This window comes from Leptidea sinapis, chromosome 4 (assembly GCF_905404315.1).
Source record: "Leptidea sinapis chromosome 4, ilLepSina1.1, whole genome shotgun sequence".
Taxonomy (NCBI): domain Eukaryota; kingdom Metazoa; phylum Arthropoda; class Insecta; order Lepidoptera; family Pieridae; genus Leptidea; species Leptidea sinapis.
Genome location: NC_066268.1, coordinates 13,515,235 through 13,534,328, shown reverse-complemented (window position 1 = coordinate 13,534,328; position 19,094 = coordinate 13,515,235). Strand labels below are relative to the sequence as shown.

At 32.6% G+C, this 19,094-nt stretch overlaps 1 protein-coding gene across 5 annotated transcripts in view; it reads left to right on the top strand.

Annotated features, from left to right (window-relative positions):
• The window catches only part of LOC126979890 (pseudouridylate synthase RPUSD2), a 469,930-nt gene that overhangs the window by 363,829 nt on the left and 87,007 nt on the right, over positions 1 to 19,094 (top strand). For 3 of the 5 annotated variants that reach the window (XM_050829465.1, XM_050829468.1, XM_050829466.1), the window contains one exon: positions 12,024 to 12,316. The exons of the other annotated variants lie outside the window; for them this stretch is intronic. In XM_050829465.1, coding sequence (XP_050685422.1) covers positions 12,134 to 12,316 — 183 coding nt within the window. In that variant the 5' untranslated portion in view covers positions 12,024 to 12,133. Of the gene's footprint in view, positions 1 to 12,023; positions 12,317 to 19,094 lie in introns of those variants that run through there. 5 annotated transcript variants of the gene reach the window in all.

Sequence of the window (19,094 nt, the reverse complement as noted above, 5' to 3'; positions counted from 1 at the left end):
CCTACCCAATATGCACTCAAAATTTCATGAGAATCGGTCAAGCCGTTTCGAAGAAGTTTAACTACAAACACCGCGACATGATAATTTTATATATTAGATATAATATAATATTAACACACTTTTACACAAATTATCTTGCCCCAAACTAGGCATAGCCTGTACTATGGGTAGGGACAAGACAACGATATAATCAATACAATATACTTACTTAAACATAAATATATATAAACATCCCTGACTCGGAAACAAACATCCATATTCATCATATAAATGATTGTACCTACCGGGATTCGAACCCGGGACCTTAGTAATCAGGGTCACTTACGTACTCATTCGGCTATATAGGTCGTCAATAGTTAAATAGTCAATAGCTCTAGGAATGCAGTATAAGTTTCTATATTTTAGCAATTTTTTTTTTACAAATACACCTCAAATCCGCATTTTATCTGTACATACTTGAGGAAACCTCATTAAAATCAAACCCCGTAATTATTCCAACCGTCCCTGGGTACATCTCGACTTGTTAACCATAATTGATTCATTACAAATCGACAATCATCTTATGCAATCAAGTATCCATTACGCTACGGTTACATAACGTCTGTCTATATAATGGGACCAACAATAGATCCTTGGCTGTCGGCGTTCTACAAACAATGACCTGAATATGACTCGGACAATACCAACCGGATTGGATTCCGAAGTATTCCATAGCCATTTAAATGTACAACCTGCCTGCACGGTAACAGCTTCACGGAAATATAGAATGTATTTACCATATATTAGTACCTATAGTACGATAACATGTTTGGTCGGGTTTGGTCCAGGATACAATTTAAAAGGTATCAAATTAGTTGTCGAAAGATTTTGGTATCATTGAAATGGTTTTTTGCTTGTGATATGTATCGACGGGGTGTTGACCTCCCATTTAAATGGTTAAATACGATTTAATGAGGTGGCTATTATACCTTCTTGAATCGATCGTCAATTAGACATTTAAATGAGATATTCTTGGATTTAATAATAATTATAGGAAAGTGACGTTTCATTTACGTTATTTCATTAAAATGATAATTTATAGTAAGTCTTTTGAAAATTTATTGAAGTAGGCGTTACTTTGCGGATATCCATAATTATCCAATTGTTTTGAGTTTTTCTTTAGTGTTAATCCCGCCAATATTTGTCTTTTAAACAATTCGACGCGTGACGAGACTTAGAGAATGTCTCGTGCCAGATTTTGGCGAGTCAACATGTCCTGAGGATGCCTCGTGTAGAAGCGACACGAACACGTGTCGAATTGTTTAAAAGACAAATATTGGCGGAATTAACACTAAAGAAAACTCAAACATTTGGATAGTAAGTCTTTTTCTTACTTGCATTTTTATCAGTGATTTTCAATACTCAGTGTTTGGTACATTTGCTTTTTAAAGCAATTGCTAGTAAAAATATTGAATAAGTTATTCATACATCGTAAATGAATCTGATAAACAATAAAAGATGTAATTTATGGATTGTTTTGCTGTCGCCCGAGGTGTATTAGTGTGTCTTCGATCTTTAATGGTTTAATTTAAGTAGCCTGTAGGCTTTGTCGAATTTACTCGTATAGTAAAGTCACTTAAATTACCTGGAGATAAGTTTATTGGCTTTAAAGGTTCGTCGTTTCTTTTTATTATAAAGCTTTCGTTCTACATGTCTGTGTGTCTCGTTCAGTTTCTTTTAATCTACATTTTTTTTCTCAAATGAGTTCATAAAAAACACTTTTTGTAAAGGTCTAATTACACAGCTGTCCACTATCTTCTCTAATCTTGTCTAAGCGCCTTCCTTCAAGCTACGCAAGGCGCAAATGGTGTACTGTTCTCAGTTTTGGGTGAGATTTTTCCAGTATCTGTTTCTTCGACTTGACTGTGTACAGAGTAGAGGTTTTACAGGTTGATTTGGACGGTTAAAATGCAACACTTCATCCTTATCATGTTGATCAATTGTTGTTAAATCAACTGTTGGCTGCAATATTCCCGAACTGATATGACTTAGAGACGTTCAAGCTTACAGTATACTTCCACCATATCTGTGGACATATCTTCTATCTGTGTATTATAGAAAATACAATACATATACACTTTTCTCATATGGGCTAACAGCTTTAAATACATAATGAATAGGTAACCACTTAATTCTAATATTCTTATTCTACAGCTTGACAGTAATACAGAACACATGTCAATATCGATATGTAGACCTGTTTATAGCATAATAGAAACTTAATCTATTATGGATCAAATTCCACATCAATTTAAAAAATTCAATAGACGCCCAACTATAACTCATTTCTTCATCCCGCATTTAAAGCAGCCTTTGTTCCATTTGTGAAAAATCCTTGCTTTTCGAACAATGACGTTTATTTCCAAATCTTATGAAGCTATAATAATTTCTATCTTTATATAATGCAATCTAGATAAAACATCTTCAAATACCATCATACTCGTAAATCGAGTTAGTACTCCTTCAACTCGAATGTAATCAGCAGTAACATTGTTATTGACTGTTAATTTTAAATTTATCTCACAATTACTAATGTTTATTGATGAGTTTATATCTCTATAAAATAGATTGAGTTTTGCTTATATTCTTGTAAGAAATATATTTAAACCTTTTATTGGCTATTATGTATCTGATAGGTATGGATATGGAAATATCTATTCAAACTGCTTCGGGCCTTTAAGAGTGTGTGTCACTTTTAATTTTTTTTTTGTTGTTTTGTGTTGTATTTGTGTTCTGTAGTATAATAAATATTCATTAATTGCTCCTAATTTAACTTTTTACAAGTGGGAGGATTCTTTGCGAGGAAGACGAGCGAAATTACGATGCCGCGCAGAATTTTGGGGTTTTCAAGTATCCTGAGCGGTAAAAGAGCAGAGTGAATCTCATAGCATAAGAACTGGCTTGTCTTGTTACTTATACTCACACAAAGAAGAAGAAACCCTTTTTACTTATAGTTCTAGTGTTGTGAGTAATGATAATAATTAAATTTTTTGTTAAAAGTAGCTTTCTAACTAATATATCACCCCTTTGATAATATTTGTCTATTTACTTTCTATTTTGGTATCATTTAAAAATCTTCAAATATAAATATTTGATGATTTTTTATACACAAAAGTTTTGTTTCTTGGAATTATTTTGAACAAGAAACTAAGTTACTTACTTAGGCTAGTAGTAGGCATAACAAGTTTAATTGTTCCAAGTGTTAACGTTATGAGTATCTCAATTTATAAAAGAATTCAATGATGTACCCACGTAAATTACATTTTCAAGGATATATTAATAGGCAACTGTTAATATGTTAAATTTTTTCTTACAATTGTTACTTGCGTTTCTCCGGAGACAGAGTAATAAATAGCATTTATCTGCAGCACAAATATATATTTAATAAAACTATCAGCTGGATTTTCTTTTAAATATTTAGTTTTATAGAACTTTCTATAAATTCGATAGTCAGATACACTAGACTTGGAAAATGTCAGAATGACTAGTTTTATTATATCCTTTTGTGATATCCTGACGCAAATATTTCACACTGTCTCCAACTTTATTACAGAACATTCACCTGTCACTGTCACGGTCTACGAAATATGTGACATTCCCTATTGGATTTCGATATTCTTTGGTAAATATGAACTGACGGCTATTCACTTCAATTCATGCCGTTAAATAATCCATCATTCATCATTGGTTATTTTTTTTTCAATTGACTTCAATGAAGAGGTTATTTTTTTATTATCTATGTGTTTTTGTGTGTCTGTAGCTCAACCTATGGTAACAAATTACAGTTGGGTATGTTTCTAAATCGTCCCTATATATAATCATTATAAATAAGATAAACACAATTTAAATATGAAAAAATTGAGCAATAATTGTCATTTTTATTTATTGGTTTCTGGTAAAAGAGCTTTAAAAACGCTTCGTTGGTATATATGTGTCTTAACATATTCAAAGTCAGTTTTAAAAACTTTAATTTATTGATAATAATATACACTTAGTATTGATAATAGTTATAATTATTGATTTTCCAACGGCAGTCATATTTACATTTTATAGCTTCAATTTATTAGCCGATTACTATGATTATGCGATCTACCATATTCTCTTCGATAAATTCAGGTTTTACATAGCCAACGTTTTCACGCATAGGTACTCTATTGAAATATGCACATTATAATAAGTCTCAGTAATTTATTGCCCTTGACGTAGCTGATAGGCTCTCAGAGATAAATCTGTTAATTGTTTTCAATAACTTACGTTTGGAATATAAATATGCCTAGTTGAGGTATTGCGTGCTGCAAAGAGAATACTTTGAATGTCAGTTAAATCACTACCAGAGCTTCGGAAAGAAATGGCGATCTGAGAGAGTAGAAACATTTTTATTACAGACTCTTTAAAGTTGCGTACAGACTGGTGAAACGTAATATGAAATGTGTCATTCTAACTTACATTGCATGTTCGCTGCAAGCGTCGACGTATAGCGCGCCCACACCGCGCATTCACTGAAAACCTCTCACGTACGTCTGTTTCCGCCATTTAGTCGAGAACGCGTCTTTTTGTGTTCCTTTTAAAAACTCACAAAACACGGGTCACTCCGCGCTCGCCTTGAAATGTCCGTAGCGTGCGCGTGTTATGCGTACGGCGAATTCTTTCATTTCATGTTACGTTTCACCAATCTGTACGCACCATAAGATTTCATCAGACTCTCAGTAGGAGTGTATCTCCTTAATCGCAGTTGATAGACACCTGAAATTTTGAAAAATAAAAAACAATATAGCGACTCCCAAATTTAATGTTAACCGCCCTCTATAGTTTTTTTAATAAATAATTTTAAAATTTATAATTATATTTTGTACGGAATGCTTCTTGCCCGATTCCACACTTGACCCTTTTGACTTCTTTAAACAATCTACTGCAAGGAAGTTGTAATGTATTTATAGAAGAGCAATTTATATCCCGAATTTTTCCAGACACCATCTGATATACTCATTATCTTGGTATTGTCGTTCAACCTCAATGAAGTTCCCAATAACTTTGTTTAACAGCGCTTCGAGGTGTACATACAGCAAAGATAATTTATTTTTTAATCATATAATTTATTTTATTTATTTTTACGATTACATCTTGAATAATACTCGATTACTTCTTAATTGCATGGGTGTTGATATTTTATGATAATCAAAGTTATTAAAATATTATATTTTTGTCAGTCCTTCACACGTGTACAAATACATTCAAATTAACCCAACTTTATGAAGTGAAAAAGTATTCAAACATTCCGTTACATACATACAAACACGCACCGCCAATATATAGTGTTTTAAAAGTAGAACAGCCAACATAAATAAAATAAGGAATTTTTCTATTGGTTCAAATATAAATCGCTTGACTACGGACCATTGATGTTGCCGACTGGACAACCGGATGTCTGTTTATGAAAGCACATTTAAAAATATAAGCTTAATAAAATCACATATTTTAAAGAAAACTAATGAAATTGTTTGCTTTTCATGCGATGAGTGAATCTCTTTATTGCTTATGATATTGCGTCACTATAATAATATAATTCTATTTTTGATTTTCTTGCTAAAAGCTGCTGAGTTTTTTTTTTTTTTGCTGCTGAATTTATAATAGTATTTGTGAGTTGAACTTGTGTATGTAGATTAAATAACAAATATAATTAAAAAAAAACTTGTTCTATCGATCAAATAACAAAAAAGTTTTAAGGTTCAGATAAGTATTCATATTTATATCATAATGTGACGTCATATCTTAGGTATGCTATTGTAGATCTATACAAATTTAATTTTACGAGATAGGGATAGAAAATCCTTATTCCAAATGTCTTACTAATAAAGGCAGTGTAAAGTTACTCCAAGCTTAAAATTACTTAACCCTGTCATGTAATTCTGTTGTGACACAGGTATGATAATGACAAAATGTTAATTTGGAATAACTTTACTTCGCGTTTATAAGTAACACAGCAAGAGTTTGGACGCCTGTAATATTGTATTTTTTAATTTAATTTTCGTTGTATACTATTATTTTTATCTTATTTTATAATAAAATAATGAAAAATTTAGTCAAATACCCAGTTAGGTAAATAATTTGGTATTATACTTAAATCAATATATTGACTTTTTTAAACTAAACTTAATAACAAATAAAATCGACATGAAACTGCCACCATTCGATGCGAAATTTATCCTAGAAGGCTTATGGCTACTTATTTTTTTATTGTTTAATTTATTTCCTTTTAAAACTCGCCCAGCGAAACTAGTCGGAACGGTTAGTATAGTATACAAATGTTCGTATTGCGAGACAGGGACAGAAGACCCTCACTCCAAGAGTTAGAATGTCTGTTACTTTATATTATTTTGTTTGATTTTTCTTAGTGCAGATTTTTATCTTACTTTAAAATAAAATAATAATGCAATCGAGTCAAACACCAACTTGTTTATTCGTCATTGCCTAGGTAAAAATTATAATGAGAAAAGCTTTGCTAGAAACATTGAAACAACAACTAAAATGTTCAAAATCTATATATATAAAAATAGAATGAATTGCTGTTCGTTAGTCTCGCTGAGTGAGAGAGACTGATTTGGCTAATTTTGGTCTTGAATTATTTGTGGAAGGTTGGAAAAAATATGAAAATACTCGGAATTAAATAAAAACGTAAATTTTGATTTTCCTATGATGTGTCGTTCAAATAAAAATAATAATTTAAAATGAAGAACTAATTAGAATTTTTATGTCTTTCTAACTTTCTCAGTAGGTTAAAAATAAACTTCCTTAAAACACTGTTAATAACACTTTTAAGCTTATTTTATACAAAAATTTAGATCTTTTATTTATCGATTGTGGCTACTGCTCTAAGTCTGCCGGGTCAGCTAGCTAACAATAAATAATAAAATTCTTTAATGCTTTCAATTTCGCTGGAATTCCATTTCAAGTATTTGTTTTTGTTATTTCTATCTTAAAATACCAAAAAATATCGGTTCAGTAGAAGCAGGCAACAACATCGCAGTACTAATAGATTCGCAAGACCTCCATACGTTATTGATAAAACATAAGCCAGCTTAACTTATCGCGTACTAAAAAATTTAATGCCAATCTTAGTCTCATAAAGTGGACACATAAGTCGCATTATCTGGCTCAATAAAATGACAAAGAATACCCCAGATTGTGCGCCATTGTTGAAGCGTGGTGTATTCATGGAAGCGAGATGTTTCGCGAAATAAACCCCCGCAAAAAGAAGCAGACGCAATTATGTTGACACAATGGAATTATTTGCTAAGATTTCGTCGGTATTGGCCCTCAAGGTGCTCTGAAGGATCTTCTACAGAATAACTATTATATTTAAGAAATAGGTATTTTATTACGATCCAATTTTTGTATTATATATTTTTTCTACTCTGTACTTTTATCTGTCATTTAAACAGACACGATCACTAATATAATTAGTACATACTTTATTGTGTCTGTGAAAAAGTCTGTGCTCTATGGACTAAAAAAGCATTGAGTATTATATTGTCGCGATAAAAGCACAGTTTTATGGTGCCACAGACAACGTAATCTAGGTTAGGTATGGTAGGTACATAGAAATATTAGGTAAAGTACCTCCTAAATTACATACATAATATTTCCATGTTTTAATTATTATACTACACACAAAAAAAGGGATTAATATAAATTGCAATGATGCTGCTTGTTATATTCTGTAATTTTCACATTTCCCGCGTTGGCTGTATGGGTGTACCTTTGCCATTCATTGAAGTAAAAATAAAATCACTCACCAGTGATAAGTATGTAACCAGAGACGATGTAACTGCGGGACTGCCTAAGTAAAAATTGAAATTTAGTTTAGTATGAAACGTGCAGTCATTTGATATAAGTTTGAAATGGTAGTAATTCCAGTATTCCGATTGGCGAAGAAGTATAATTCGGCTAAGTTTGAAAGCGAACAGTTGCTTAAAACGTAATGGATTTCGGTGATTTACAAGATTATAGCCGTCTTCTGTCAATCTATCAATGACTTCAAGTTTCATACAATCGAGCGAATCGTTTTTTTCTTAGAGAGTTTCGCTAGGCTGTAAGTACCTGTGTATACAAAACATTTCTCGCCCATTTAAGTGGCAAGTCAAAAACTTGTGGTATTTTTTTATTAATAAATTAAATTACCTAGTCGTGGAAAAAATATTGTATGCGACACGTAGACTACTCCAAAAAACGCTCGTGACGTCATTCATTGCGATGTTCGCCCGCGGCTCATATCACAACCCGCGCCACTCACGTTTTTTGACAATTCTTATGCAACTCTCGCACAAAATACTATTTGAGGATACTGTACATAACGGGAACAAAGATATAAAGATGTCGCTGTTCGTCAATCCATCCATCCATCTAAGCTTCTGTCTTTGATTCTGTATTATAATTGCTGGTATAACAACGATTGAATAAAAAAAGGAACAGTATGGTCTTATAAAACCAGGATGCAAGGGAAATTTTTGTTTACAAAATAACATATTAATCTCAGCATTATAATCGAAAGAAACAAAAAACAAATTACTACATAATATTATAAGTGAATCACACAAAAAACCTTTGTCACTGTGGGGTTTGAACCACTCGGCCAATTTGACTTGATAGCTGAAGTTGTTATTAGAGATCATTTCACCTTTACTCCACGGCCGGACGTAATGCTAAATGCAATTTAATAAAATAATCCGTTTAAAGCCAAAATTTAAATTAAACAGGTTGAAATGGAAATAAAAAAAAGATCTTATACAAGAGTATCTATTTAAAAATTCCTCGTGTTATATCTTGCAGGATGGCATACTAGAGAAATCTAAAAGTAAAATTAATGAAAAATAGCATTATTTTAATACAAATTTATAATTTCGTAACATGGCAAACTCTAACGTCTTATTTCCAAATGAACAAGAAAAATTCTGGAATGAATGCCTCTGCAAAAGACAGCCATAATGTGAAAATCATATTGCTTTGTCATCTCATGACATTGGACAAAACTTTTCACTCGTCGATCCAAAACCGATAATGACGTACAAAAGCTCCAGTAATGTGATCTAGTTTTAATGGACTAGTGACTTAGATTCTAAATCGGGATTGTTCACGGTCGTCTAGTTCGGTTACAGGACGCCAAGAAAACAAATTGCCGAGTGTATTCTTTCATTTTGCCGTGGCAGCTTGTTTTACATGGAATCTCTTTGATGTGTCGAAGCTAACGATGTTCCACATGTTTAGTGATTGGCGACTCGTTTGGGATTTCGTTTGACATATTAAATAACTAGTTTACGTTGTGTTTATATTTTTTGATTAATTTTGCAAAGCGAGCGTGTAATTAAAGAAAAGATTTGAGTAATTTAAGAATACTCTCGTGAGACACTACCTACGGATGGTGTCGGACATAATTTTGTCAATGTAATCATACTCATATTTTATTTGTTTGGAGTAAATTAAAATTGTATATATTAAAATAATCTTATGAATTCAGCAACGTGGTTGAAAATTGGATAATAATAGAGACGAATTGGAATACTGAGATGATAATAAATTTATTGATTTCTAATATTGAATAAAATTTGTTCCTCACATTCTGTCATACATCTCTCCTGATAACTCGATATCTTCCGTCGTCGACCCTCTGGCTCCTTCTCATGTCGAAGTTACTTCAGTGGGTGCTGAGGCTGCTGCATCGACTGCCGAAGACAACAAACGTCGCAAATATGTCGGTCTCAGTGAGTCAAGCTGTGCCGTTTGGTGTGAAACACTTGGCCCGTGGTGTCCAAAGGCGCGGAGAATGTACAAAGTACTATCTACGCGACTCACCTAACCGGAAATGCTGCCAGTATTCTTGGTACACTTCCCGGTAATGATAGTTTTAACTTCCTGTCTGCTTACGTTGCCATATGGCAACGGCATGAGATCACCGTTTAGTACGCTGTTATAAAGTTAGCAATGAAGACATTAATTTAATATTATAATAGTATTGTAAATATAGTTAGAAGCATTATTTTGTTTGAATAAATTTAAAAATATTTGTGTACTTCAAGTAAAAAGAACTATAGTATTCTTTTTAAATTCAGAACATAAACATTATTGCTGCCACAAACTTCAGCTATTCAGTATATTCAGAAACCATTGGCAGTATTACTGCAATGCACCGTGATGTTAATGCGATTATGCGCCGACTGAAATATGCCGCACGTTTCAAGCTACGTTTTAATTATAATTGCAATTAAGTTCCCTGTAAACTTTATTGTTGACGTCGGTTAAAACTGTTGCCCTAAAGTTATTAAAAATTTCAAAATAGATCACGTGACCATTTTTAAACCTTTATAGGTTATAATTGCTTTTAAACTATGGCAACTGGCATACTGATATTTTTTTTTATATTTTTCCTTTCTATAGATGGAAACATTTCAAAATTGAAACCCATATTAATTGATCACAGTCGAGACTCGTGTAAACCGCCCCACGGAGTACTACTTTCGTTATGTTTTGGATGTGTTTTGTCGTATTCTAGAAACCTTCGGCTTCGGTTTGTTTGTGTGAATCTATTAATCTCATATGTTTATGATTTATTTTTATTTTGTCGGCAGACTTACTTCATTTAAAGTAATATGTAATCCTCCTTAATCGAATAAATAATAAAGGTATTAATGAAATAACTTCTCTTTATTATTTGCATTTCTTCATGTATTATTTTCATAGTCTTGTCACTAATTACTTCTTATTTGATTAGCGCATTCGTAATTTGAATTACCAAGACGTTTAAATCATTAGTTTCTGTTCTCTTCGGAGCCATAATAACTTCCGGTTGTTATTAAAGCGAGCATGTGCCAAGTCCTGAATGCCGGAGCAATGTTTCTGACAAATAGCTCGAAAACACTATGAATTCTGCCCTACTACATTATTCCCATTCAAAGCAGACAAATGTCCACACTGGACGACTCAGCTACCATTTCCTACAGGGAAAGTTTATAGATGCCATAGAATAAAGAAACTAGATGCGACTTTGGGGCGCCATTCATTTATGCCGTTGTCCTCTTCTAGTATTTTACACCTGTAAAATATTATAGGTTATATAGGTATATTTAGTAAATGGAACAAAGAGGGTAAGAAGTTTAGCTAGTCACCTAATGATGGGTATGTGGTAACTGTGGGGTTTACTGACTTGCTTACTTGCGTGGGCTCATGTCCCATGTCAAATCATAGCGAGTGCAAAATATTTTATTTTATACTTTACAAGCTGAAGCCAAAGTGCGTCAATAATAATAATTAAATAATTTCAAACTTGTATTATTAATAATTCAGTAATATTGTAGTAACTACTTTACACGATTGCCAATTATTGTAGCACGTGTATAGTGAAAATGAAAATTTTAAATAAGACATAAAAGTAGCATCACTTTTACCATTCATATTTACGGTACCTTTTTTAATTGAAGTGTGCCTACGGACCGCGTGTGTCTGTTCCAGTTATCTTATCGTTGTGGTGGTAACATTGAATACGGCATGTCATTTTCATTTTGCTAATAACAGTCATCCAGGGTAATGACTCGTCGTTAGGGTCTTTTGACCCGAATTCATTTGCTGTTGAAATATTTTACATATATATCTTGAAATATTTACTCACGCATTCATTTTGTTTATTTGTCGTATTCACACATTCATAATGTTTCATACTAGCCAAAATTTCATAATATTTCTTTTTACTGGACTTTAGTTTATAATTTATCTAACTAGTTATTTAACTTGTAACGTTAAGTTATCCTATTGGTTCCTGTTTCATATTTTAGTTAATTTAAAATGATATAGTAATGAGGGTATGTACTGAAAGGACGATCTCAGAATAATTGAATATTTTCGTGGCTTTTCCTAAGGGAAGTAGCAATAGTAATACATATTTGGTTGTAAAGGCTTGGAGTCCAGAAATAATAACGAATGTTTCCCCATTGTTTCAGGTACATATGAATCCTGTGATTAATTAAATGTCCACGTCGTGTGCTCGCGAGTGACTAGCGTGGATGAGGTAACAGCTGTCGAGCTGGCGTGGTACGGGGCCGGCGGGGGCATGCAGGCGGGGGGCGGCTGGTTCGTGCCCTGGACCATGGGCATGCAGAAGTTCGCGGTGGCGCTGCCCATGGGGGGCGTGGTGCCATTCGTGCCCCCCCTGCTTGCTACGCTGCCCCAAGCGCAGCCGCCATTGAGGCTGATTGCACCGCCACCTTTGCCTCACGCCCAGTCTGGCAGAAAGGTAGGCCATTCAATATTATTGCGACTGTTTAAACAACGACTGCATACTGACAATGGAAACTACGCCAGAATAACAAAAGCCCAAAGTATTTTATTAAAGTTATTTACATCTCAAATTTGATTCCAATATTTTGAATTCTTTTTTTAAGCTCTACCGTCGCTTTGGAAACAATTATTTTTGGAATTTTTTATTGTTATCGTTACATTCATAAGTTATTGTGTTTAGGTAGTCTAACGTCTACTATTTAGTGCAAATCCAGTTTTTATAAAACTTTTTAAATTTTTTTAAACAATTTCGGGAAGAAGATGGTGACTTTATGATTAAAGACAGAGATGCGTTATATGCATGACGGTGCAAGTTCGGTCACATAGCCAACATCTTCGGAAATGTCCATAGCTGTTGTGGGCCTTTAACACGACCGCAAGTAAAAAACTTCCGTCTTATTAATCAGTAAGAAACGTTTAGCTCCACAAAGCTTCTACTATACTTCACAGTTATAATAAATTACGTAATAAGAACGCGGTGTTTTCGGCATGCACGTGCGACACAACCACCTCGCTCGTTAGTTCTTCCGTGTCTGACTGTTCGGCGCTCGCCCGTGCCCGCACTCGCACCGCACGCCGATTTTACCCGAGCTAAGACGAATACCGAATCATCTTCGTACTCGCTTCTTGGCTACGTTCTTGACTTCGACATGTATATAAATTAAACGTTATCTACAACCATTCAGTGACAATATTAGATCACTATTCGAAATATTGTACTAGCAATCTATAACAAATACTCGAAAGAAATCTTTTATTTTTATTTCCAATAACAGCCATTATACATTTACCAATACAGTTATCTCATGAATACTAGAGCTGTTTTTAAAAATATAAATAATACTGCTCCTCTGTACTTTTTCTTTACTCTTTACCCTCATACCTGTGACAAATTACTCTGTAAGTCATCGATTTAATTAAGTACAAATTATAATTAAAAAACTAAATCACTATTGAAATAGAAGATTGAAGACTTCAAGATTAACTCAATTATTCAATTGCTTCGCTTTAACTTTGCAGACAGTGCTCTTTTTGCTGAGAATAGTTTAATTTCTAGATGCCAATCAAGTTTTCAACTCTGAGAAAGTTCATTCAGGTTGAGGTTGGTCAGCTAATTGGTTGATTTGACTCAGTCGTTATTGATACTGACATAGTTATAAGCATATACTTACGATATATTAGTGTATAGACAGCAATTTTGGAGAGACTCTAAAAGTATCAATATAATTAATTGTATAACTAGAAATTTATTCAAATTAAATTAAGAAATAATCTGTAGTTCTATTAGTTCAGTGACTATTATGTATGAGAGCAGACACCGTAAATCCCTCAGATATATGTTGCACGTTGATTTACAAGCCAACAATATAAAATAAGAAAATTATTCCATACCACACACATAAAAATACAATATAAATAATATATTTGTAATCCTAACTTAACTAAATATGCTGTGTGGCAAAAGAAAAGGCCGATGCTCAGCTTGTGCTGTAAACCAAAACTGACTGCAGCGCTGATTTTCAGCATCTACCTGGTTAACTGTCGGAGTGCCAGTAAACTCTCGTACTCATGTTGTACGCGTTACGTACGCGTACGTACTCGTACGTGTTAAACGCGTACTCCTTCCTTAAAGGCCGGCAACGCTCCTGTGATTCCTCTGGTGTTGCAAGAGATTGTGGGCGGTGGTGATCACTTAACACCAGGTAACCCGTACGCTAGTTTGTCCTCCTATTCCATTAAAAAAAAACATTGAAATTTAAAAAGAAAAAAAAAACACATTACATATAAAAATAACACTGTAGACATGTATACGTAAAATACTATAAATTTAATAAATGTAGTTATATGTTTCATAGCGAGTAAAAATAAATACATGCTAAACGAAAGATATCTGGTCTGACAAGGTAAGGAGATTTTTGGCCTCTGCACTACTGAAAATAGATCAAATTGATCTAAGCATAACTGCGTATTCCGGTCTTCATTCACTTTTCACATACAGTTGGCAAACATTCAATGAAATTTTCCGCATGACGGAACGGCTACAATACGCACAATTTTGGGACTCAGTAAATAATGTTAGATTTGTAAAGGATTTATTGCATCAGTGTTAAATTTATTAGTTCAACTTTCATATTATATTGAAATGGGTTTCCTTTGTGGGTCATTTTCTCGATTGATTTGTTGGTTGTTTGTTAATATTTCTATATTTCCCATGGGCTGAGGGACGAGCTCATTCAATGGTATTATTATTAAAATATAATACTTTTTAATGGATTATAACGCGTGTGATTGTAACTGTGTTTTTTAGATTAGATTTTACGTACAAGTTTCATTTTTATTATTATTTTAGTTAACCGGATGTTTCGTGACCTTTCCAGAGCTCGTTTTCAGGGAGACTGCGGTTGAAATGATAGTATTTGTCATTATGAAGCTTAGCGCCAAAAGTTCACGCGTTGTAATCCTTTTAAAAATTGTTTCTTTTTAATGTTTAACAATCGCGTTAATAAATGAAAATACTATGGTATTATTATTATTACTTTGAAAGGGTGGCTTTTACTCCAGCCTCTATCGGTCCCCGTAACATCGCAGCCAAGATTCCATTTATCAACTATTGTTTTCGCCACTCATCATGGTCTGTTACATGTACAAACCGTTCTTGACGTGAATGTTGCAAATATCTCTTTATTGTGAGTAAGGTTTGTTTTCCAAGAGTGGGGTTACGTTTATGCATTAGTGGGCCGCAATCGTAAAAGAGATTCAGAGGCATTTCATCCTGCTCATGGCAAGAATTTGAACTAGTTTTTTTGATGTTTCACTAGGAAAACTACTACTACTAACTACACAAAAAAGAGTCACTAACTAGATATTAAAATTCATACTACGATTTTATGCATTACATTTTAAATTTCTTATATTTGATACATAAATATATCTTTATTGGTATTGATAGAGTTAGAAAAACGTATAGATTGTTATAAAATAGAGAAATTAGATATATTTTCCAATAGTCCACAGGAATTTAAACGTAACCTACGAAAACATCGCAGTTAACAAAAACCAACAGGCATTTATTTTTTATCTTTTATTCCTTTTTTAATCTTAATAATTGTAGTCTTATATAACTTAAAGTACATAATCAACTTTAAATTGTTATTTTATCTTAGTTTATATTATGTTATTAGTTAATAAGTTTGTAAGTAGTAAGTAGTTAATTTTCACAGCAGCAACTATGAATGTTGTGTACATCTGTTATTGGTGCTCACATCAGTAATTTAATTTCTTGTAATTCCATATTATGTAATTGTAATATGTGTGTACTGTATCATTAAAAATAAATAAATAAAACAAGTTGTTCATTTAATCTAAATGAGAAGAACAAGTTGGTTTGTGTGAAGTACATAGTAACTATTATGTTAATTGCATTTAATTACCTTTACTCACTGATCAGTGTTAGATTGTATATAGTTATCGTATCACAATAGAGTCGAGAGCTACTACTGTTGACTTTGATCATTTGATTGAACACAACACAAGAAGATGTACAAGATAGCATTGTGTAGTAATTGTTCAGTTATGTGTACATCCGTGAATTATTGTACGAATATCTTAGTTAGAAGCTGCATCTGTCTTATCTACGATCATTTTATCTCTAGAAGTAAACTATAAGTTAGAATGTTCTGGCATTCTACAGTTCATCATCTTAGATGGTGTCTCGTAATTGCTTTGCTTCATTTAACAAAATATATTTAAATCATTTAAATAAAACACTTTTAAAGGATTAAAACGCGTGTAAATTTATCGTACATTAGTTATCCAATAATCTCTAAAGTAAAACCCATAACTACTCATACCAAAAAAGAAGAGGACACTGTCAGTAAATTTTGCCGAAAACCATCTGTGTACAGCAAATACCACCTTCGAGGAAATAAATGGCGCTAAACTTCATAATGACAACTATGACAAATACTATCCTTCACTCATTTTATATTCAGTCCCCCTGAAAACGAGATCTGGAAAGGTATTGAAACGTCGGGTTAACTAAACTAAAAATTTAACTTTTACGCAAAAATCTAATCTAACAACACAGTTACAATTACACGCCTTTTAATCCTTTTTAAAGTGTTTTATTTAAATGTGTAACACTCGCGTTAATCAAAGAAAATACTATATTTAAATTAGTATTCGATTGCAGTAACTAATTCTCTAATTTTCTTTTTTGAGTTAAATTAGAGATCCCTCATGTTACGATATGGAACGAAAATTGTTTTTGTAGGTGAAATTATTTTTAAACTAGTTTTGTATTATTTAAGTTATAATAAATTCCAAACAAACATACAATTTATTTGAAGGCTCAATGTTAGAAATGTTTTTACAATTTTATGCGAATAATTGTTTTATAACTAGTTTTTCTAAAATCGAAAAAAAAAGGAATAAGACCGTTTAAAAACACCCAAATGTCAACAAATCAAGAGTATAACGATATAAACAAACGACTACAAAAACCTCTACATAATATAAGTTATTACGGACTTATTCAAATTACAAGCGAATGACACTTCAACCACGATGTAAATTCACATATTGTTATTTTGCTGACGGTATTTGCCAAAACACACAAATCACAATCCAATAAATAAGTTAAAGTGAATGCATCCATCACATTTGTGTTGTTATGTCTAGTCATCTGAAATAGACCAGCCGATCTTAATACGCTTTTGTAGAGAGTGATCAATTTTGTAAAGTTGTCATTTTACTGCTTCGAAGCATAATTTTAGATCGCGGATTACTTAGTGCGAATACGTGAACCATTTACGTGCGGTGATTTTACCCGCGCTTAATAAAAAGCTCCACGTAAGCTCGTGAACAATTGGTTTTTATTGTTGGGGTATAAGTAACTAGCGACTAGCGTTGCATCTTCTGGGCTGTATTCTACTACGTTTGGCTAAAATATTTCAGTTAAGTTACAAACGTTTTCATCGTCAAATTTTTATCTTTTGACACATGTAAAATCAGCAGGATCTTACATGGTAGTGTTTTTAACTAAGTGTTAAAAATTATCTATTATGCAGCCACTCCCATTGTATTTTTTGGAAAGCCTTTGCAATATCTTGGACAAAAATTGTTTTTTCCGTAATATTCATTTTCATGCACGACAGGCATTTTTATATTTGTTGCTATTTGAAAAATCAGTTTCATAATACTAAATCAATTTATGTCGTCCTGAATGCCCTGAAATGTTTGATGGAGGTAAGTTTAAAGATAATCTGCCTCATAGATTAACCAACAAAAGTGGAATTCGTTTCATCCCTTTTAGAACCGTGACCTAGCGAATAGCTCCTGGCGACCTTTATTCACTCCCCAAAATTATAAATAAACTCAGTTGAAGGCATTTTAAAATTATGGAAGATAAGAATCATTTCACACAAATTCATTCAAATTTACAAAAATCACTTTGATATACGATTTATACCTTATCCTTGTGACTATAACATTCAATGGTAAATTTGATGTGTTAAAAATTTCATTGTGTCTCTCTGTATCTTAGTTTCAGCGAATTCCATCCCAATTTGTTTCTATAAGGGAGACTTAACTGTAATCATGATATTTGTCAACTCGTTTATCTTTATCGTAGTAGTGCAGATGCTAGCGGTATTTGAAATATATGCATAACAAGGAATGGATACAAAACAAAACAGTTAAAATATTAATCGGTTACTCCATCTCAAAGCCTTGAGTGTGACTCCGGCATTGAAATAAAATAGTATATTAACAATCTTGATAACTTTATAGTTAAGTCGCCTCTGCTTGTACATTGGGCCGCGCATCAATTGTCGTTGCTCGTCGTATATCTAGTTATACGTTTAATATACATGCCATCTAGTTATCGGATTATCTGTGTTTGTCTTCTGAGAACATATTAGTTTTTGTTCGCAAGTTCGAGACATTCTTTTTCATGTCTAAGTCTATTTAATTGGTGCTTGATATAGCTACTTATTTATTAATTATGATTCTTGATTCACGTTTTTCTTTTTCTTATTACCTTTTCTTTATTTAAATGAATTTTATAAGAAAGACTCTAGTAGTAATGTAATGTAGTAGTAAATCCCTACTGGTATAACTATGGCTATCTTAATTATTAATAGATTTTGCCAGCATAACCAGAAAATCCCTAAAAAAATCAGTATGCTGGATAAAAGACATTCAATTGGATTAAATTGGTACAATATTTAGTATATATACCGACATATAAAATGTTAATAAAGTATAGATGTAACAACCTTAGGTAAATGAGAATTTAAAAAACATTTACAAATAAATATTCGAAGACTCAGATTTTAATAGGCATGATGACAAATCTTGCATTACTCATTTATTACGTTACTCCACGCCACTTAGTATCCAATAAAAAAAGCATTTCAACAGTAAAATAATGCAGTAACGTAAATTAATTTATTTTTATGAGTCTACTTTGAATTACGCGCGAAAACAGGCGTAGGTGTCATGGCAGCCTATTATGACGTCACTAACGCCTCAGCAATCAATTTTAAGGCGTAATGTATCAAACATATTAGTGACGCAGTGAAGATTATTGAGGCGTGACGTCATTCTGATAGCAATATTATATACTTTTCTTTTATTTAACATCTTAATAAAGCAAAACTGAGTCGTTTTTATAATCTTTTTTTTTATAAAACCATAAATATTCTTTTATTCACTAAAAATTGCTGGCAATC